Genomic DNA, 22,499 nt, shown 5'->3' on the forward strand with positions numbered 1-22,499 from the left:
GAGTATAGGGTTATAATTATCACATGAGCAACCATATTCCTGACATTTTTGCTCAGGGTGACCAAGGCCAAAGAGGAATAAGAGGGTTGACAGGTCCGCCTGGCATTGCTGGACCCTCTGGACCAAAGGTAGGAAACCTTTGAGCCGTTATTAAAATCGTCTGACATGATAAAGACCAATATGCTAATTAATGTTTGAGAATTAATGATGCGGTTGAATCTCTACTCAGGGAGAACCAGGGTCACAGGGTCGGCCCGGTTCCTCTGGACCACCGGGACGTTTCATCACTGGACCCAAGGTATGCGCTTTCAGTTCTGAAAATGCAAGCATGCAATTCCTGCATATTTTTTCCAATTTGTACTTTGGTGATGATTATATGCCAGTTCGTTTTCAGTGAAAGCAATTATCACTTGTTCGCAAATATGTCTTGGTAGGAGTGGTGAAAATATTATTCCTAATCAAATTCCCATAGTGTACAATATAGGGAAAGAAGGAAAACTGGGGTGAGGTTCATCATTAGCAAAAGCTGTAATAGAGGTCCTCTGAAAATAAATTCCTGATTGGTAAAGCTTAGATATTAAATACAGAGCACTGAAGTTTTCTAACAGATATACAGAATAATGTCAGTGACTTCTGTTTATTTACAACCATAGTTAAACCTTCCACTTAAAATACTTTAATCAACAAACTTACTAAGCTAGTAACACCCAACTAAACACCAAAATGTCAGAATTAAACATTAAATAACTTGAAGAATGATATTTGAAGTATGGGTGTGGATGCTTAATGCTGCACTTGGTGTCCTTTATAAAAATGTATTTTCGACATATGATCGTCATCTAGGCATTTTGCAAACGGAAGCAAATTTGTTCTACAGCAAGAAGGGTTTAGCTTGATGTATTTTGAGACTTTTACCCTAGAATGATGTGTTTTCTTTCCAGTTCACTTTAAGTACGCCAAAATGACCTGAAGGGGGAGCTAGTGAAGCTTTAGGACTGTGGACACCAGACTCCATCCCTTAAAAACACCGATGGATATTCGGACTTGTAGAGCTTAATAACAAAGCTTTGCATACATAGAAATAAGCATTTAGTTGACATGGTTACTCATCATACTAAACATTTCAGAAACTTCTAATATAAAACTGTAATAACTCTATTCGCAACAATCGAACTAATTGCTGGTAGGTACATTTATATTCTTCCTTTTTCATCATGACTTATCTCCGTTATTTCAAACATATTCACAATTCAAAAACCACAGTATATATTCCATAACTTTTTGTTTGAAAAGCAAGTGGGCAGAAAATGAAAGTTTTGTAACACCACTCCATTTCTTTCACACATATCTGACTTTCCAAATTTTTCTGTACTTGAAGGCAAAAAAAATGCAGAAAATAAACAATTTTAACAATTCTTTCACAATAATGAAAGATTGAAAAATAGGACCTAGTTAAAACAGTTAAGTAAATGTAGTGTGTATCTTTGCCAACTTAATCTGAAAAGTTCATGTCTTAAAACGTTATAGGGTGATCCTGGACCAGGTGGACCTCCTGGTCCAATCGGCGAGACTGGCTTTGGACTGCCTGGCCCAAAGGTAATAAATTTGCTCTTTTTGGTGCTTAAAATTGAACTAAAATGGAAATAATTTTTTAAAAAAAACTGTAGGCTTGGATAAACAAATATGTCATGACTCAACAGCATTTATTTTAAAAATCAATTATGAGCTACCTCGAACTGGAAGAAGTGAAACATTTTGTTGTAAACTGTTGGATTCAATATCATCCTTCTTGTTCTGTTTTAGGGCGATCGAGGTGACCCGGGCCCCGCAGGTCCATTTGGCCCCAAAGGAGACGGCTATCCCGGCCCCATGGTGAACAAACCAAATCAAACCATTCATCACACATTAAGCCCAGATTTATGTTATGGCCTCTCTCATGTTTCCCACTTTTATCAGTCTGTTAGACATTTATTACCCAAATGTTTCAGAAGATGTTCCGTACAACCTGCAGCAAACACTCAGAACAGAGACAAAGAGGCGAGATTTATAGTCAGGCAAATCCTCATCTAGAAAAACAAATCCCCCCACATACATGTTTAGTTGTTGAGATATCATATTTTACTGACTGTTTTGTAGAAATCTCGATTCGTCATTATTGTTAGAAGTGTAAACAAAATGAGTATGGGATAGAAAAGCTGGATAACATTCTGTGGATTGGTTGTTTAGGGTCCTCCTGGTCTGCCGGGGCTTCCTGGAGAACCCGGGCCAGAGGGCGTGGGCATCCCGGGACCAAAGGTGAGAATATGTCAGAATCAGAGGGAAACCAACAACCTCCCATTATGAGCTCTAGACCCCAAAGAATTCCCATTTAAGGGAGAGAGTAAACTTTTGGAGCCATTAAAATTAAGGGTTCCTCCAGAAATCTTTATTGTGGCCACTTTCCAGGCTCTGGTTTAAGAACTGTCTGGTTTCCAAACATCTAAATGTTTGGTCCTCCAGTTTCCTACTAAGTTTGTCTCCAAATTAATTAATTTCTTTACAAATCTAACAAACATCCAATGGCAACTTTGTACTCAAAGTTGTGAATGAAACGACTGAAACAGAAAATGAGGAAGGACCAAAAAGACCAGCACTCGCCTGAATGCTACCATCTATTTTAAAAATTCTCTGATCAAGATAACATTGGACTTTTGAGTTTCTGTCCAGGGCAAGTATGGTGGCCAGCCAATGTCGTATTGCGTCTCAAGTTTTTAGTGAATATAAATAAAATTTCTATTAAATGTTTTTGCTCTGTACTTGGGTCAGCAGTTTCAGTATTCCTGCTGAGCATCTTGCACGTTTCACGACTTTTTCAGGGGGACATTGGATTCCGAGGGCTGCCAGGTTTGCCCGGACCGCCAGGGGAAGGCGTCCAGGGACCTCCGGTAGATTCACAGCCATTTTGATATCTTTGTTTTCATTCAAGTGTTGGATTTCCATTCTTAACTTTCTCCTAACCTTCAAAATGACAAAGTTTGAACTGAAAACCCGCAACCAGGACTTGAAAGCAGGATTTTAGGATTTGACATTCTTCCAATTTCAACCATAAACCTCAAAATATCTGATTGGGCAACAAAAAATAACTTAAATGTGAAGTTAAGTTATAGAGAGATTTAAATTTCAAATACAAATTTGAAAAGCTAGGTGAGAAGTTTTTATTTGGCACCTCTATTTTTTCTCTTTGTGTCAAACAAGTAAGAAAATAAGGAACAAAATAAAATGCAGAAAGCAGAGAACAAGATATAAACACATGTAAATGCTTGAGGGTTGTGCTCTTTCAGGAGCTGATACGTTTTGAATTGACGTTGTCGCGTTGGCATTAGCTTATGCTCAATATCATGTTGGTGTTAATGGTAACTTTTTAGGTAAAAGTGCCCACCTCTGCAGTTTACAGACAATGTCATTGAAATGTAAACTGTAAGTCCAGCAAAACGTGGTCCCATAAACCAGGAGAGATGTGCCACACTTTCCGGATTTTAACATGTGGAAAACCTCCAAACATTTCCTTCTTTCCCCACAATCATCCTGTGTTTAGGTTATGAAACCTTCAAATTGGACAAATGTGAAACTTATCAAAAAACCCCATCTAATTCACTTTGTGCATCGTATTCATTAAGGTTCAATGCCGCTTCATCACACATGCAAACATATTGTCCACCTCTTCATTTGTTCAGCGTATTTTATATAATCACCCCGACAGCACTATCATGAGAGCAGGGTGTGAATCTCCACTGACACTTGTATGATGAGGAACACTTGTCCTAACAGGCATTGATTGAACAACACCCCGTCTGTCCTCACAGATCCCACCCTTGTCCCCCGTGGGCTTCAGACCGGTGCCTCTGCAGGCTGGAGCGCTTCCACACTCATTTGCAGTGGACAAGATTTAATTAGGGACTTGGGTAAAGTTACCAAAGGCAGAACAGAGTGTGGAAGCACATTACTACGACAGATGTCAGGCGTGGTTCATGCTGACTAAATGATGTTAGACACGAGTCATGCTGGGAAAGATGGGTTTTTATTTTAAGCTAACTTTAATAGCTTTATCTAAGATTTAGATCTTACTGCTGAAATTTCTTTGGAGTTCACCTGGACTGAAGAGATGGAAGTAGATTTCTTTGAAAGCTGTGTCTCCTGTGCCAAAGCACTGATAAAGTATTTGAGAAAGAGGACATGAACCTAATAGTTCAATAAGGTGGTGGTATTTTATTGGTATTGCTTTTATCTTGGATTATGCAATGACCAAAACATCTCTACATTGACATAGAAGACTCATTGCTTGCTATTGTTTTGCCACCTGGGATGTCACAACCAGTTATTATAGTTTGGCAATTTCCTTTTCACACAAGGCCAACCAGCGACACTCTTTGTTTTCTAAAGGCGATTTTGGGATTAAGAACGGGAAATCAACTAAAACATTTATTTTATTTAAATTATCATCTTTGTAAAGTGTTTCTGTACCAATAAAGTTATATATTCCCAGACTGTAAATGTGCATATTTGAGTGATATGGTTCGGTAGTAGTGGCAGAATGTGATGTTTTTGCAGGGTAATCCCGGGCGACCAGGTCCACCTGGCCCAACAGGGCCACAGGGACTAGGACTTCAAGGCCCCAAGGTAGCCTGCCTTTATGAATTGACTCTTAAGGGATATTTTTATGCATTTCATTTAGGGGTTAAATATGACCTTGTGACTTACTATTTGAACATTGTTTGTGCTTCAGGGCGAACAGGGGGCCCAGGGCGTGACCGGACCCAGAGGTGTACCTGGAGAGGGCTTCCCAGGAGCCAAAGTCAGTCAACATGTTGTCCTAAAACTTCCACGTGATGATCTGGGGTCACCTGTAAAGGCTCATTGCCATTGTTGTTTTGATTTATGCGTCAGGGTGACCGGGGCTCGTCAGGAGAGAGGGGGCTTAAAGGATTCAAGGGAGAAATGGGAGACTCGGGAATCCCGGGGCAACCTGTGAGTGATGGTTTGATTTTCTGCAATTACATCGAGCCTGAAAAAATTTATTTGAGCACTTGATTGTGTTCTGGTTGTGATGTAGATCCAAGGCTTCCTCCTATTTAAGATTACATTTGACAGTTTTCTTCCTGATTGAGCTCATTGCATCCTTATCTTAGGGTCTTCCGGGCATAAAAGGGGAAGCAGGCCTCACGGTGAGTCCCACTCCTGACTATTATTTCTCATCAGTTATTTACCATGGCCACTTATGAGCTCATGTTCTGACAATGTATGAATTTCAGAGAGAGGACATCATTCGAATGATCAAAGAGATCTGTGGTAAGTATCTTCTGATCTTTGGCTTGTACGTATTGCATTAGCAGCGAAAATGTAACTGGAGAGGGTTTCGCTTCTGTCTTGCCTTATCTGCAGATGGTTAGATCAGATTTCACCTACTAATCCTTGTCAAAAGTGACATTTCAGCCATGATCTCATTCTAGGATGTGGGATCAAGTGTAAGGAGAGGCCCATGGAGTTGGTGTTTGTCATTGACAGCTCAGAGAGCGTGGGGCCCGAGAACTTTGAGATCATAAAGCGTTTTGTGACCACTCTGGTGGATCGGGTCACGGTAGGCCGCAACGCCACAAGGATCGGTTTGATATTGTACAGCTTGGAGGTGAAATTGGTGTTCAACTTGGCCCGCTACACCACCAAAGAGGACATCAAGGAGGCCATCAGGAACATCCCGTACATGGGCGAGGGCACCTATACTGGGACAGCCATCCGGAAAGCCACACAGGAAGCCTTCTATAGCTCCCGCCTCGGCGTCAGCAAGGTGGCCATTGTGATTACAGACGGGCAGACGGACAAACGGGAGCCGGTCAAGCTGGATATAGCCGTGCGGGAAGCCCACGCTGCCAACATCGAGATGTTTGCCCTGGGGATTCTGAACACGTCCGATCCAACGCAGACCGACTTCCTGAGAGAGCTCAACCTGATCGCGTCGGACCCAGACAGCGAGCACATGTTCCTGATCGATGACTTCAACACTTTGCCAGGTGATTTACCTTTTTTGTTTTTTGGTTGTTTTTTTTTTTTTTTTTACAAACAAATATTTAAATATTGCAATGGAGAAAAAAAACAACTAAAAACCAGAATAAACTTGTACGCAAAGACATAATCGTATCGTAATAAAATCTCACTTTTACTCTCGTCAGTCAGATTTTCCACCTGAGTGGAGGAACTCCTTCAGACGTCTTTGCTACTTTTCTGTTTTGTTTTTCTTTTTTACCTAGCGTGATACTCAAACTATCACAATCCTCTTCCAGGCCTTTCAAAACCATTTAGTGTTTTAACTACATTCACATTTGTGATTATCAGGCTCTACTGAGCATCAGATTTCTCCAAAGTGACGGCCCACCATGCAGTGCCTCTGCTCTCACTGCACTCCTGCCCCTGCTGCTTCTGCAGCTGTCTTCCTTTTGTATCTCATCTCTATGTCACACTCTATCTTAGCGCACAGCGCATTACCCCATAAATTTTAATTTGGTTTCTGTTTAGTGACTTTCTCAGAGGTGGAAGTCACCTAAACAAAGCATTTGGTGTCAGAACCTTAGAGTTCATGGCAAGCTCTAAAGAAGACATGTGGATGATGAAATGAAAATATGGTTAAAAATGAGGCCTAAACTACTGGTGTTTACTTATTGCATGTTTTCTGATGATTGGCAGCAAAATGTATGCATTTGTATGGGGTACTAAAATAAAGGGGGCCCGAGTATGAATCCCTGATGCGCTTTCAGAATTTTGGTAACAATTACTGAAAGCTTTGTATCCTTTTTCCTTCTCTGCATAATTTTACTCAATTGAGAATGACATCCCGCTAAAGCGCTAGTAGTGAAGCTAATCTTTCAACTCTTTTGATAACTTTGAAAACATTTAGCACTCTTAGCTTCCCCTAAATTAGCTTTTCTTGATACATTCAACTGTTGTGCTTGGTGATCAAACCAACGAATGCAAGCAATTCTATCTAGAAACCCTGGAATTTCTCCCCATTCTCTGCTAACACTGACATGCTTACTTTCAAAAACAAAGCGAGAGAAATGCAAATAAAATGTCAACTACGATAACTGATAGATTCTCTGTTTTGTTATTTTATAGGATTTTGATAAAGGTTAGAATTCAGTAATATAGGGGATCCTAAAGCTAAATGTGTTACAAAAAAAAAGGAAAAGTGAATTCTTTGCAGGATTTCTTGAAAATCTTGGTTATTTAACCGTTTAAAAAAAAAATTACTTCACATTACTTTACTTTATTCTGACTTGAGTGTCAAAACAGTAGCAATAGAAGTCATCCTACATGATTTGCTGGATAAACTGTCCTGTTGTGGCTCAGTGAAGGGATCAGGCCTTTGCTTGGCTCTGCTGTCCACCGTTGGCAGCGGTGAACGATGGAGGCTGTGTTTGTGGAAACGTGAATGTAGCCAGAGAGCAATGTTTTATGCTAAGGCTAACACAAACGCAAACCATCCTCCTCCCCAGATGGTCATCCTCCAAGTGCTTTAGGCTACGTTATATTTACGGTGCTACTCTTTGATAGCTCAGTAACTTCATCCCAGCCAGCTGGCTGGTGTTCTGGTAACAAGTGGGAGAGGGGCGGAGCTGTGTGCCTTGATTTTCCTGCAGAAGCAAATAATTTGAGTCGTTTTGGCACGACGGACATCATTGTGGCTTTGAAATTGAAATATTTTGATACAAAATACTGTTAATCAGCTAATGTTTGAGTGTGAAATTAATAAAAATGTTCAGCTCATTTTTTTATTTACCCCAGGGTATGTGAATTTATGAATTCACATAACATGCCATATTAATCAACATGAATACGTCACGTAAATATGCCAGATTTAGCCAAGGAGAGGCTAATTTTCCTTTGTAATCCCTTAGCAGACTAATGCTAAGGGATTTAAAATATCAGGATAATAAAGCATAAAAAGAAGCCGTAAAAAATATTTACGTATCATTTGAAACGGCAATGATGCAAGACGCTGCTTATATTGTATATTGACAGTTATTTACAGATTCCTTTTCTACGATTTTTGTTTTATTAAAATATTGTCTATTTAGTGATTTGTTGAAGTGATGAAAATGATACAAAATGAATCCTTTCAGTTTTAATTTTAGAAAGGTGTGGCCTTTCAGTGTTCTCAAATTAACATTTTTTTTTCTCAGAATGGAAAAAAACTTGGACTCCACTGGCTTGAGTGATTTTATAAGAAATATTTTGTAACATTTCTTATGTTTAATGGTGGTGTATTCCAAGAATCTGAAACCCAAACAGAACTTTTCCCAACTCAAAAAGCCATGCTTGTATAATATTCTGCAGTGACGACATGAATTCCCTGAAACTCATCCGACAGACCTGGAAGCGCTCCTTCATCATCCTCCTCTGTGTGTTTTTGCTTCTGCAGCTCTCGAGTCCAAGCTGGTCAGTCAGTTCTGTGAGGACGAAAACGGAGCCCTGATATACAACCGGATAACGAACGGAAACAACGGCTACAACGGCAACCGGATCACTGGGAGCTACGCCACCGGTGGCTATGGTCACAAGCCCATAACTCAGCAGGACCATCTCGGCGGCCAGCAGGCTGGTGTTGGCACCCACAGCCATGGCAGTAAAGGATCCAGCACTGTTCATGTACAGAACTCTGCAACAAACAAACATGGATATCATTAAATCTCTTTAAACTCTCATTGATCTTTGATTTTTGTTTTTCTTCCCTCAGGGTGGAGGAGGGCATCGCGTGACTGCAGTGCTAACCGCCTCAGGAAGTGAACGCGGGGACACGTTTAACCGCGGCACCTCCGACTACAAAACTCCGCCTCCTGCCAGAGGGGGCTCATCTTCCTCATCTTCTACAAACACGTCATCCTCAGGTGGTTCTGTAGCGTACGTTCCCCCGCCAAGGCCAGCTCTGCCCAAAGGTACAAACTCCCTGAATCTCAGAATGTTGAATTTCCTCTCAGAAATCTGACTTCAAACTCAGAATTCCACAGCACCGTATTAAGGAGCACATTTCCACCGAAAAACCTTTTCGACAAATCTCAGAAATTTTCCCGGAAAAAAACCCAGGAAAATTCTGAACTCGGAAAATTTCCAAAAGTTCAAAGTTAGAAACTTCTATATCGTTTTGTAGAATATCCATCTCAAAAGTTTAGTTAATTCTCACAAATTTTAGATTTTTTCAATCTGAGAAAGTTTCTTGTTTTTATTCTAGAAAATTTCTCAGATTAATCTCAAAATTTCTGAGATTGGTTGCAGATATTTACTCCTTTTTTCTGTCTACAGAATTCTGACATTGTACTAAGAAAAAGAGTTTTTAATTCTCTTCTGCACAATAGACACAAGAAAGTTTTACTTTTTTTTTTTACAGTTTTAAATGCACCAATTTTTCATTCTTTACTATTCAGACATGAAGTGAAACGGAGAATTCCCACCAAGCAGGCACAGCTGCGATAATCGCATGCAAAGCGAAGCAGCAACAACTGCTAATAACACAACACTAAAACTCTCCACCTCTGACAGTTAGTCAGAATCATTACAGGGGGACGCTGGAACCCCTGCGGTGAGGCGACACGATTAGAATCTCCTGTAAAGCAGCGGGCCGGTGTGTTTTAGTGAGCCGGTGGCAGAAAGGACACAGCTTCGCTTGATGTATCCTCCATGCTGCGCGTGCAGCGAAGCGAGGAACAGCGAGGCCAATTATTTTTGAAGTACTGCGGCTATTATTGTGGAAGCAGCTCCTTCCTGAAGAACCGGAGCGGATATGGTCACTCTGGGGGTGGATTTCTACCACAGCCATTTCTTTTTTTCTTCTTTTTTTTCCGCGTGTGTATTTTACCTCTTATCGCGTGACGTTTTCCCGCAGAGACCGTGCCCCTGGACCCTCGCTGCAGGCTGGTTCTGGACCAAGGATCATGTCGAGAATATAACATCCGGTGGTACTACGACAAGCAGGCCAACGCTTGCGCCCAGTTCTGGTACGGAGGCTGCGGCGGCAACAGGAACCGCTTCGACACCGAGGAGGAGTGCAAGAGAACATGTGTGGTGTCCAGAGTCGCAGGTGCTCCTACTTTGACATTCTTGTTTTGTTAAAATGTTACCACAGATTTTAAGTTTTGAGCTGTTAACCTTCCTGGTTGTCGTGTTTTCTGCAGGAGGCTGAGTGAAGGCATCTTCTGTTTCTTCTTCTTCTTCAATTTTCCACCAGATTGCAGAAAGTCGGGTCAAAATTTCTCAGGCAAAACCCACTCACACCAGTTTATTTTTATTTTATTTTTTTATTTTGTGACTTTACACAAAAATGATTTTGTAAAAAAGAGTTAGACGTTTTCATGTTTTGGTATTTTTTGGTGATCATTTCTACTCAGGTATACCAATGAGCTTTCACCTCCACTTCATTACGTTTTTTCCCCCTCATACTCAATGAGAGCTGTGAAGATGGTGGAAAAAAAACCAAACTGTTTGCACAACGTGGACAATCGTTACTCTGCAACTTAACAAGCGGCATCAGTGAATCAATATGGTGTAAAGCCAAACTATCTGTAAGTGCATTTATTTAGGTTCCAACAGTCAGAGCCAGTAACAGAGGTTCACTTTTATAACTTATGTCAGCAGTATTTTAAAAGTCTTGAATCTTCCTTCATTTGTTAATTTTTTATTATTTGCTTTCAGGATGTTAAGCCTGATCAATAGTAGGTGAGATTGCAATCTCAGTCTTGTAAGCCACATTATGCTGATTCATGTAACACTAAGATCTAGAAAAAAGACACCTCAGTTCACATTTGGTCCATTTGTTTTGTCCACACAACTAAATTAAGACGTGTATTAAAGGGGCAGTATTATGTAAAATCAACTTTTTGTAGCTTTACACAATGTTAGGTTGTTATTCCCTTATCAAAAACACAGCTGGAGTGATGCTTTGATTATTTCATACGCGTTTGAGAAAGCCTTTAATCTCCCATGGCAACCATTCAGCTGTACGAAGCGACCGGTTGGATGTAGCTCCGCCTTCAGGACTCGAATTAGAGTCAAATATTTTACATTCATCTGGTTCATAACTTTAACGTAAAAAAAAAAAAAAAAAAGACGAGAGTCTAAGGCAAAATCTTTTAAAACTCATGGAAAACGCAAACTAAAAGAACATGAAAGACGACTTTGATGTGCAAACATTATTAAAAACTTTCTCTTTGTGAAATAATTGTGTACAATTTTTTTTTGATAATATAAAATGTGACTTATTTTCCTCTATCCTTTCTACCATTTCAGGTAAACTGTTAAAGTGGCGCACATATCGCCCTCTACTGGGCAACTCGTGTTCATGCCTCTGAATTTGAACCTTCAAGTTCAGCTGGAGGGTGTTTGTTTTTATGATACCCAGATGTACTGACCGCAGAAATGCGTACTTTACTGTACTGTTTAATGCTTGGTTAAAAGTATCGACCATTGAAATAAACCAGATATTAATTAAAATATGTGAAATGCTCGTTAATGATTAATATTTCAGGTGGCGGAGTACATTTTGTGATTAAAATTCATATTAATATAGCATCCAATCTTCCTGCAACAATAGCCTTTAAATTTAAAATAATTAATAATTAATTTAGTTTCTTCATTTCAATATGCAATGAAATAATTTAGATAGAAGCACATGCATATGCTACAATGGCCTTGTCAAAGTCCGGATTGAAATTCAATTAAAAATCTACGTTTAATCTGACTGAGCTAGAGCCAACAAAGTGAGAGCTATTGAATTCCTTCCACCTTACAAGTTAACTTTCTGTCATACAAAATCCCTGTTAAACATATGGAAATCAGTGCAACTGCAACACAATCACATTTTTCCTAAATATCATTGTAGCTTTAAGGAAGCAGCAGAGCTCGCTCACGTACTCCTTCTGCTTGAATTACATTTTAGCGACTCCTCGACATGTGGCGCAGTCTGATCTATCTTTAGTGCAGTCCGCCAGAGAAATGTTGCCCAACTCTACGGCCTCCTCAAACTTCATCATCAGGCTGCGGAAATAAGACCGAATCAAATAGGCGGCTATCGATCCAGACACTTTTATTTCTGGCATCTATTACCATTTCACAGGGAAGATGTGGCTGCAAGCAACCAGACGTCATTTATGTCCGCAACGAAAGGAAACATGTTTCTTAATCTAAAATGAAAATCTCCGACTGCATTGTTTTGAGACATGCGCACAGGAAATAAAAAAAACCTCATCTTGCTGATTTGTGGAAATTGCCTCTTGTTTGTGCGATTTATCTGTTTTTTCTCACAACTTCCACACTAGAAACTTTTCAGGTCCAATTATAGCTCAGCGTGTCTCTCCAGTGTCTGCTAATTAACGCTAAGATGGGCAACAAGAAAACAAAGCGTATGCAACATGCAGATAATGAGGAAATCACGCGTTATGATAAACAAAACCTTTCATGAAGTAATATTTTTTCCCGGATTGTGAATGTGAACGTGTAATGCAACTTATGGCAGGATTGGAGCTAATTAGATCATGTGAAATGTTAAGCACTGTATTACAGTTAAAAAGGTCAACAGTCAAACCATTTACTGTAATTTGTCAAATTGGGAAGCAGTGGATGACTGTAAGAGACAGATTTTATCTGAAATAGATTAGTGCTGTGATTACGTATTCCTCTTGAAGTGAAATATCTACTCTTGAGGTGTCTTGGGTCACTTCATAGGTGATTTTTAACTCCATGCGGACTGGAAAATTAATTGATGTCTAAAGAACAGCACATATTTTTGAGTATGACAGCCAGTGCTCTGAATATCCTCTCACTCTTGTGTAACTTTAACTATACGGGAGCTATTTAGGGGGCTTTGACAGCATTGTCTTTGCTGTAAATGAACCACATGACACTCTGGAGCTGAATCATGGTGGCGTGTCTCCAGCCGAATATCCCAGCAGTTGCTACTTTCAGTCTGCAGCAGCAGGTGCTGGAGTCCAGCACTGGGGCTGTTCTCTGATTTGCCCCATTGAGATTCCACTGAAGCATGCTGGGGCTAGGGGGAGCTATTTTTAGAATGGGGGTGGATTGAATTGCTCGGTCTTCACACCAGGAACCCTTTCTCTGCTCAGCCTTTTCTAGCCAGGACTTACTGCCAAAAGGACCTTTGGCGACCATCTCCTTCCGTTGTCCGTAGACACTTTTGTTTTGGTGCCCTTACCCCTCTTTGACCAAGCTATGGACCCCGATGCCATCAAGGAGGAGCTGCGGCTGTTTCAGAGCACTCTGCTCCAAGACGGGCTGAAAGAGCTTCTCAATGAGAACAAGTTTGTGGACTGTACCCTGAAAGTCGGCGACCGTAGTTTCCCATGCCATCGGCTAATCATGGCCGCATGCAGCCCTTACTTCAGGGATATCTTCTTCACTGAAGATGGAAAGGAGGTGGAAAACACCAAAGAGGTAGTCCTAGATGACATCAACCCCTCTGTCCTGGACATGATCATCCAATACCTCTACTCAGCTGAGATTGATCTCACTGATGACAATGTGCAGGATATCATCGCTGTGGCAAACAGATTCCAAATCCCTTCTGTCTTCACAGTCTGCGTCAATTATCTTCAGAAGAAACTCTCGCTGGGTAACTGCATGGCCATCTTCAGGATGGGCCTGGTCCTCAGCTGTCCCAGACTTGCCGTTGCAGCACGAAATTTCATTGCAGATCGCTTTGAGCTTCTCCACAAGGACGAGGAATTCCTCAAGCTTGCGGCCCATGAACTGTTCGCCGTCATTGGCGGGGACTCGCTGAACGTTGAGAAAGAGGAGCTGGTGTTTGAGGCGGTCATGGCCTGGGCCCGCCACGATAAGGAGAAACGTGTTAAGGTCCTGAAGGACGCCTTCAACTGCATCCGCTTCCGACTGATGCCGGAGAAGTACTTCAAAGAAAAAGTGGAGAATGACGAGATCATTAAAGCTGACCCGGATCTCCAGAAGATGATCCAGGTCATCAAGGACGCCTTCATGGGGAAACTCCCCGACAAACCTGTGAAGAAAGAGGGTGAGGAGGGAGCAGGCAAGGAAGGAGAGGACGAAGACAGCCCATTCCCCGGTTTCCTCAATAACGACCGCAGACATGGCATGTTTGCTCGCGACTTCGTCTTGATGATCAATGACACAGCAGCGGTGGCGTACGACGTCAACGAGAACGAATGCTTCCTCGCTGCTATGTCAGAGCAGGTCCCCCGTAACCACGTGAGCTTGGTGACGCAACAGAACCAGCTCTTCATCATTGGAGGACTGTTTGTGGATGAGGATAACAAGGACGTGCCTTTGCAGTGCTACTTCTACTTGGTGAGCATCTCCTGAAATACCCAAATAAGTTGCTGGGCCATTTAGCCTTCAGTTGGGTAAATTCACACAATGTCCATCTCGGAAACACTCTTGCAGTGGCTTCCTTGGGAAGATTTCTTTTTTCAAAGATTATTACCACAACTATTCTGTTAACTGCTAGACTCATGAAACAGTAAGTCTAGCATAGCTTGAGAAGCACTGCAGGCACAGACCCAGAAGATACCTTGGCATGTCCTCAAGAATGACCGCTTTCTTGAAGACATGCTCAATGTATTCAATTTTAATACATTTTAAGGACAAGTATACCTTGGGTTAAATCTGTTACATGAATCTGACAATCAGCTTTTAAATTAAAAGACTATTGTAGCTACTTTCTGATTTTAAGCTTTTAACAAGAGCATTTTATTTCCAATTGTAATCAATGTTGGTAGCTTACATGACAGTCTTCTTAGAAAGTGTTGTTGTTAATCTAACTTAGTCCCTTTTGGCTTCTTAGTTGATTTAAAGAACATAAAAAACAAATAGATTTTCAGTAAACAGACGGTTTCCAGTGAAATGAACGGTGCCTACGGGGCCTTTTATGCTTATTTTGTCACAGTAACCAATACGTAAAAGGGTTCTTGTCTTTTATTGTGTCATTTATTCGCACCTCAGTTTGATCCCCTCACATCTGAGTGGGTTGCCATGCCACCCATGCCTTCTCCACGATGCCTTTTCAACATCGGTGAGAGCCAGAACCTGCTGTTCGCTGTGGCTGGAAAGGACCTGCAGACCAACGAGTCGCTGGACACTGTGATGTGCTACGATGTTGAGTCAGTGGTATTAATTTCTTTCTTTTCATGCTACGCCGCCTTCACATTTGTCCCCGCATGTTGTCTCTCACTTCAGGCACACTTTTTCAGGTGATAATTAACTTCAGAAAAATAAACAGCTCTCTTAGTACTGAAAAAAAAAGTGTATATAAATCCATATGTATAAATATGGTTTTATTTAGTCTCAGGTTCTCTAATGAGCTTCGCCGTGATCGGTACATGCAAATTTATGATGTGTAAATGATTGTGTAAAAACAAAACTCAGGATTCAATGTTTTAGCCAAAGTGTCGTTTAAACGTGGACAGAAATATACCCGAATATGGCACCGTATTTTAATGTTTCCACACATGTGGCGTTCTTTAGGAAGATGAAATGGACTGAAACGAAAAAGCTCCCCCTGAAGATTCACGGCCACGCCGTCGTGTCACACAAAGGGCTGATCTACTGCATCGGAGGAAAAACGGATGACAAGTGAGTGTGTGTGTATCCGCGCTACCGCCACGAACGGCTGCTGTTCCTGATCCAGCATGCTGCGAGCCGGGAAAACTGCAGGATACACATCTCAGACAACAATCACAGAGCCACAGGTTTTCTAACACGCAACAATAACGGGAAAATCCTAACCTGCGACTCTTTTTTTTTTTTTTTACAGGTATCACATAAATACTGTTTACTTCCACAGAACTGGCGCACAAATCACTCTGTTTTCCAGGAATGATGACGCTGCGGCTAATGAACTTACTTCAATTAAATGCTGCAACTAATAATAGTCCAGCGATTTCAGCTGCCAGTAACCATGTGGTGAATAAGAAAACTGAGCTGTTGGACAAAAGAATCAAACGTATAACCAATTTAATACACATTTTAAGTTAATTTAACAAAAGAAATTTTTGACTAAAAATATTGGATTATTCTCCCCTCTCCTCTATTAATAAATACAGTGTGTTTATTCTTGTAGCATGCTGCATGTTTGCCAAATTTGCATACATTGGATTTGATTTATGGCAGAACATGCAGAATTTTAATTTGATATATAAAAACGATACATTCCGATTCACAATTAGGTGATATTTTGTCAGTCTGCCTCATAAAAACTAAAGATGCGTCCAAGTTGGTGGGTGTAATGTGCCAAAATGTTAACGGTTGACATTGTTTTCCTGTTGCATTCAAATGAATATTTTAAGTCTTTTTCTTTCTTTTTTTTAAGTAATTCACATTCAAAATCACACTGATTATGTCTTTATCTTATTGTTAGGCTTCCATTTTATAATTTTTCTTTCTTCCAGAAGTTTTCTTTGCTTGTCTGTGCCTTGTTGAAGGGGAAAAAAAGGACAAGTTTCTCATATTTGATGTGAAAAAACATTTCTAGCTGATCTTTGATGCCTTTCGACACATTCATCACTGCTTGTGACCCTGCCTGCCCTCCCCCCCCCGCAGCAAAGCGCTCAACAAAGTGTTTGTGTACAACCACAAGCAGTCTGAGTGGAGGGAGATGGCCGCCATGAAGACACCCAGAGCCATGTTCGGAGCCGTCATCCACAAGGGGAAGATCGTGGTGGCTGGCGGAGTGAACGAGGAGGGCCTCACCGCCTCATGCGAGGCCTACGATTTCACAACAAACAAGTACGTTCAACTCGTAAAATGTCCGTGACTTCTTTGTTTGGTTTTTACATCACTGGCAGCATAATTTTCTACCACCTAATAAAGGTGGACATGCTTTATCATTCCACACAGCTGCATATTCTGCGAACATACCTCAATTACTTGTTTTTTGCCAGCTATAATCATCGAGATTAAAGCAATTCCCCTCAACATAATTGATATTTTAAACTTTTAAATGCATAATATTTATTTGCCTGAACTGTCAGCACACGGTTAAACAAAATGATCTTTTAAAGAGAAGGTTTATTTTAGTTTTCGGTTGTGGCTAGTTTTGTTGAATTGATAACGCTAGGATGTACATAAAAATTTTAGATTTTACTTTAGTTTTTTAGCTGTTTTTTGTTATTATTGTTTGTCCAATTACAAAATAGCACAATCTGGTTGCATACCTGGGCATGCAAAAGAATATAGTTATAAGGTTTGCCAGTGTTTTCGACACCAAACCACGTCCATTGAACAGTGCAGAAACAGGTGTTCGCCAGCAGTGTGACGGTCCTGAGCCTACGCTGGTTTGCCGCGTATCCGCAGGTGGGAACCCTTCACAGATTTCCCCCAGGAGAGGAGCTCCATCAACCTGGTGAGTACCGGCGGCCTGCTGTACGCCGTGGGCGGCTTCGCCATGGTTCAGATGGAGAACAAGGAAGTGGCTCCCACAGAGGTCACCGATGTCTGGCAGTAAGTTCTCCCAAAGACTGATTAAACCAACTGTTCCAATAAGAAGAAATGAAACAAAACATCACTTGTTTGTAAAGTATTTGTATTGTCTTGGCTGACAAACTGCTCACAAACCAGTGTCATCTTTGAGGTCTTTCTGTCGACTTCCTGCTTGTCATCATCACTCAGATGCTAAAAATTTAGCTACTATTACCCATTAGCTCTCCAAACTGACTTGTTTCATTTAAATTTCAATTATTGGAACCATGAATAGGGAAGACACTCCAAAATCCCTTTTTTAAAAAAAATTAAAAAAATCAATTATTTTTTAAAATACTGTTCTTGTTTTGCGACTCTTCTCCTGTTCCTATCAGGTATGAGGATGACAAAAAGCAGTGGAGCGGCATGCTGAGGGAGATGCGCTATGCGGCAGGCTCCTCCTGCGTGTCCGTCCGCCTCAACGCCGCCAGGATGCCCAAGTTGTAGACGGAACCACTTTCCGTCTCGGGGCCTATTTAACAGCTTCCAAAGACCCTCTCCTCCTCCTCCTCCTCCTCTTCCTCTTCATCTTCTTCCTCCTGTGAAATGCTTCTAAGGCGCTCGGTTGATCTTTGACATTAATATTTTTTTTTCTGATTTTTATCTGTACAATCAAAGCTCCTTTCAGCTGCTGCTTCAAAGACGCCTCATCCCCTCAGTGTTAAAAAAAAAAGTCACAATTTAGTTGGCTCTCCAAATCTCTGTTTACACAATTTTAGCTCGTCTTTTGTAAAAAAAAATAAATAAAAAAAACCTTCTTCTTGCCTCCGCTTTTCTTTTTTGCTGTGCTTTCCCAGGGCAGCGCATTAGAAGAGACCTCGAGGGCAAACAAGGAAGTGAAAGCTAAACGTCGCCTTGATGCTAAAACACCGAGTAATGATCTTCAGACACAAGGTCACATTTATCAAGGTCCCAGCAGGACTGGCAGGAGAAAAAACACACAGTGTGGAAAACAGTCAGGCGAGTTGGAACCAATAGCTGCAAAAAAAAAGATTGAATTTAAATTATTTTAGAAAGTTAAATGAAAGGCATAAATTTACAACTAATTATTGAATTACTAGTAGCAGTTCCACAGCATGATATGCCACCACCATGCTTAGGAGTTGCAAAGTAGCATCTTTTTTTTTTTCTTTGAAGTGACACTTTGTTTTAATTGGGCCATTTTAACCCATTAATTATGTTGTGAAAATAATCCTTTGAAAATAGTCTGAAATATTCAATAGTCTGAAATAAATCGCATAATGAAGCTGACCTGCAAAATCTGGGTCAGTAGATTTGACCCAGATTTTGCCAACAAGTTAATGGCTGAAGATTTATTGATATTTTTTCGGGTTCCGCAAAACGTCCCACTCTCTTGTTTTAATGACAGACTTGATAGCGGCGGGCCGTCCCATCCCATCCCAGGTGCCGAACTCTCGGCAGGCCCTCGAGAGAAAAATGAACAAAGACCTCAATTGAGGCCCTTGTTTCCCGAGCAAACAAAATGAAAAGCTCCCGCGCTCGTTTCCCGTTAATTTGCACGAAACCGGACCTTGATCGGTTCCGAGTGTGACTCAGGAATGTGGCGCCGCAGACGGCTAAAGGTGAATTACGTAACAAGCTGAAAATAAATATATACTGGAGTTTCCCCCCCTGGGGCGTGTAAGACTGGAAGTGCAGTGAGTGGGAGGTGCAGAGATGAAGGAAAGGCAACACATTGAGGACCTGGGCTGATGAGGACGCAGTAGTTAAAAGTAAGTTTAAAAAAAAATATCTGTATACATTTCTTTCAATGTTTACTGTGATTTTGAAATGTCTTACAGCTTTCAAATGTAGTTTGTTTCTTGTTTTTTTTCCCCAACAGTGTTGACAACCTAACCTTGACCTACATAGTTGGTGACCCTAACAATGACCTTTGTCTGGCTATTGGCTTGTGAACATGTTTATACATTACATACAATACATTATGAACATCAGCCTTTTTTAGTGAACAATATATTATTTTACAAATTAAGCAGTAGCACATTCAAAATGTGAAAAAAATGAACCTTCGCTTTGAATTGCCTACATTTTTCCAACCAACTAATTTAGCATTTAACCAATAATCCAGTAAGAAAGTGACTATAATTATTTCTGATTTCTTTCTTTTTTTTGTCAAATAACTTAAGTTTAATACTTAAGTTATTTAAAATATATATATATATATATTAGTCTGGCTAAAGCTTGGCTAGCTCCAGCTAAAATATAGTTTGAAATTAAATAGGATGTGCCAATGCCTCATCAAAATATGAGCAGCTCATCGTGGCCAATGTCCCTTTCTCAGGTCTTTTTTTAATTTTTTTTTTTTATGACAAAATCAATGTATCACCTTTTTCTGTTAATAATGTCATGTTTCTGTTTTTTTTTCCCCAATAGGGCTTTTCCATGGCCGAGCTCAATAATGGATGCAGGGACCTGGAAGTGCTGCTGAAACGTTACTACCTCTCTGTTGCTTACAGCATCATCTTTGTTGTGGGCCTCGTGGGGAACATTACATCCTTAGGCATTTACCTGGCAAAGCTGCGTCCGTGGAAGAGCAGCAGCATCATCATGGTCAACCTGGCCCTCACGGATCTCTTCTATGTCCTCACCATGCCCTTTTTGGTCTACTACTACAGCAACGGGGAGTCGTGGATGCTCGGCGACTTCATGTGCCGCTTTGTGCGGTTTGCGTTTCATTTCCACCTGTACGGGAGCATCCTGTCCTTGTCCTGTGTTGCGGTTTTCCGCTTTTTGGTGGTGATCCGGCCGCTGAGAGTGGTGGAGGTGCAACAGAAGGTTTGGGGAATCGTTGCCTGCTTGGTTGTCTGGATTGTCTCTGCCGCTGAAGTCACACCAATGCTTACCGTCATATCCCTCACCCCCAAGGACAACATGACATTTTGCATTGACTTTGCGAACATTGAGTCAGTCGGTAGCATTCGGGAGTACAACTGGTTGCTCACTGCATTTGGGTTTGCTCTACCCTCACTGCTGGTGTTTGTCTGTTACATCGGCATTGTGAAACAGCTCACTAGTGGAGCCCACCCCTCCAGTTCCTGCAGGATGCGAGCGCGGCGCGTCATCGTCCTCATCCTGGTGGTGTTTGCGATGTGCTTCCTGCCGTACCACGTCTTACGAGTCTTGTGGGTGGAAATTCGGACAAATTCAGCGACACAGTGCACAAAATATGTTGTGAATGCAGCTTATATTATCTCAAGGCCTCTGGCGGGACTCAACACATTCTTCAACCTGGCGTTGTACACTCTCTCAGGAGACAACTTCAGAAAGGCCTTTGTGGAGATTTTTTGCCGGGAGCAGTGGCTCGCCAAGGCAGCGTCCATGCTCCACCTGAACACCGTCCACCGAGCTGAGACTGGCATGGCCACTGCGTGACAAAAACGACGAAATTTCCTACAACGAAATTACTGAACGGACACTAGAGAGCGTAATTTGTTACATCACAATTGGACAGTTAGTGCTATTAGGAATTTTACCAGTTTGCATCAATGAAACAATAGATTAGCAAATTGATTGGGTTAATTTAAGCTTTCTAATTGTTGCTCTGACTATATGGACATGTTCAGGTGTATGCTGAAGTCCTTTTCTCTTCGTTGAGTGGTATGTTAACAGTTTTGAATTTCTGTTGCATTTTGCTGTGCCTTTCCAAGTTCCAAACAACCCTTTCACTCGTTACAGATCTTGTCACTTCAAAAAACATCAATGCAGTTTTCTAAGACTTGATGTCAGAGACCAGCACACGTTGTGAAATGTGAAGAAACCCACACGCTGTTTTCAAATATAGCAAATAAAAGTCTCAAAAATGTGGAGAACAGTTGTGCTGAGCAACTTTTACACTGATTTATCACTCACATGGTTTCACTTTTCCCCTCATTCTGAGCCACAGCTGTGCTACGTTTTTGCAGGTCCTCAATGCAACAAGGTCATGTCTCGGCCATGACTGGGGTTAATGTTGTTATGTTCCTCATTCTCTCGTTATTGTAAATTATTAACGCACATTATGTCTCTTTCTACTACAAGTTGATATTATTTCCTCCCAAGGTTTTCAAACAGAGTTAAAAGTATGCTAAATATTAACTTTCTGACCACTAAATGCATCTGCAGTCAAGAGGAAGAGGTTCTGCAAGATTTGGCAGCTCCAGTGAAGAGAAAAGGGGACCGGCGGATGCAAATGATCCCGAAAAATGTACTTTATTCACAACGTCAGATGTCTTAGTGTGTGTATTTAATAGCTGACACTTTAGAGCCGAAGCATATATTGGAAAACGTGAACATTTGGGCGGCTAATGTGAGCGCTGTGGTTAGCCACCGCTAATGATGTTTATTTTGTTCGAGTTGGTTCCACAACTTCCAGGAAGAATTACTAGAAAACAAAACAGATAAGTTTTTTATTTTTGTTTTATATTATTTTATCATTTTTAAAATGTATATATATATATGTATTGGAAGTTAAATAAAACATTGAATAATTATTTCACATTTCAAATCAATAAATGATAATGTCACGTGATGCAAACATTTCAGAAGGATAGAAAAGAAAAAAGGATTTTTGTACATTTTGAGAAAATGTGTCAATCAGTATTAGGAAAGAAACCAAAATGACAGTTTTTATTTAGCATTTTTGTAATTTATTGTGGACAATTTTATATACTATATATTATATGTAGGATGTTGATAATCTCCCCTCTCCTGTTATTAGAGGCAGCTTGATTTGCTCATTGAGGAAGTGACTATCCATCCATGGAGGTCTCTTCAGTGTGGATCTTAAGGTGGGTTAGGGTCTCGCTGCCCATAAATTTGTGAAAGTTTGCACTTCAAATGTCAAAAACACGGTTTAGATTTCGTCTCAAGACATTTCAAAATTATCATTCCAAATCCGTCGTCTCATCTAGCAACAGATGAAAAGTACCACACTGATGAAGGACACTGAATAGATTAGTTAAACCTAAAGGACTACT

General features: G+C 40.8%; 3 protein-coding genes across 4 annotated transcripts in view; all 3 read left to right on the forward strand.

Moving 5' to 3' along the window:
• Positions 1–12,269, forward strand: part of LOC129378672 (collagen alpha-1(XXVIII) chain-like) — a 52,697-nt gene extending 40,428 nt beyond the window's left edge. The window contains exons 21-36 of the mRNA XM_055059063.1: positions 57–128; positions 230–298; positions 1,528–1,596; positions 1,804–1,872; positions 2,227–2,295; positions 2,856–2,924; positions 4,588–4,656; positions 4,763–4,831; positions 4,924–5,004; positions 5,166–5,201; positions 5,289–5,325; positions 5,487–6,044; positions 8,450–8,676; positions 8,765–8,963; positions 9,908–10,102; positions 10,197–12,269. Of these exons, the coding sequence (XP_054915038.1) occupies positions 57–128; positions 230–298; positions 1,528–1,596; positions 1,804–1,872; positions 2,227–2,295; positions 2,856–2,924; positions 4,588–4,656; positions 4,763–4,831; positions 4,924–5,004; positions 5,166–5,201; positions 5,289–5,325; positions 5,487–6,044; positions 8,450–8,676; positions 8,765–8,963; positions 9,908–10,102; positions 10,197–10,204 (1,896 nt within the window). The 3' untranslated portion in view covers positions 10,205–12,269. The remainder of the gene's footprint in view (positions 1–56; positions 129–229; positions 299–1,527; positions 1,597–1,803; positions 1,873–2,226; positions 2,296–2,855; positions 2,925–4,587; positions 4,657–4,762; positions 4,832–4,923; positions 5,005–5,165; positions 5,202–5,288; positions 5,326–5,486; positions 6,045–8,449; positions 8,677–8,764; positions 8,964–9,907; positions 10,103–10,196) is intronic.
• A 417-nt stretch (positions 12,270–12,686) lies between these two features.
• LOC129378673 (kelch-like protein 41b) lies at positions 12,687–18,288 on the forward strand. Its single transcript, XM_055059064.1, has 6 exons — positions 12,687–14,355; positions 15,010–15,167; positions 15,532–15,639; positions 16,606–16,791; positions 17,359–17,505; positions 17,859–18,288. The coding sequence occupies exons 1-6, from the start codon at positions 13,246–13,248 to the stop codon at positions 17,968–17,970; spliced, it is 1,821 nt and encodes a 606-aa protein (XP_054915039.1). The 5' UTR covers positions 12,687–13,245; the 3' UTR covers positions 17,971–18,288.
• Positions 18,289–18,370: 82 nt separating this feature from the next.
• On the forward strand, positions 18,371–21,907 carry LOC129378674 (2-oxoglutarate receptor 1-like). Of its 2 annotated transcripts, none has more exons than XM_055059065.1 (2): positions 18,371–19,825; positions 19,918–21,907. In XM_055059065.1, exons 1-2 carry the CDS (start codon positions 19,775–19,777, stop codon positions 20,914–20,916), a joined length of 1,050 nt encoding a protein of 349 aa, XP_054915040.1. In that variant the 5' UTR covers positions 18,371–19,774; the 3' UTR covers positions 20,917–21,907. The 2 variants fall into 2 exon arrangements, with proteins under 2 accessions (XP_054915040.1, XP_054915041.1); XM_055059066.1 differs by having other exon boundaries at positions 18,371–19,256.
• Positions 21,908–22,499: the final 592 nt, after the last annotated feature.

The sequence above is a fragment of the Poeciliopsis prolifica genome, unplaced genomic scaffold, assembly GCF_027474105.1.
Source record: "Poeciliopsis prolifica strain line A6 unplaced genomic scaffold, Auburn_PproV2 SCAFFOLD053, whole genome shotgun sequence".
NCBI classification, from domain to species: Eukaryota; Metazoa; Chordata; class Actinopteri; order Cyprinodontiformes; family Poeciliidae; genus Poeciliopsis; species Poeciliopsis prolifica.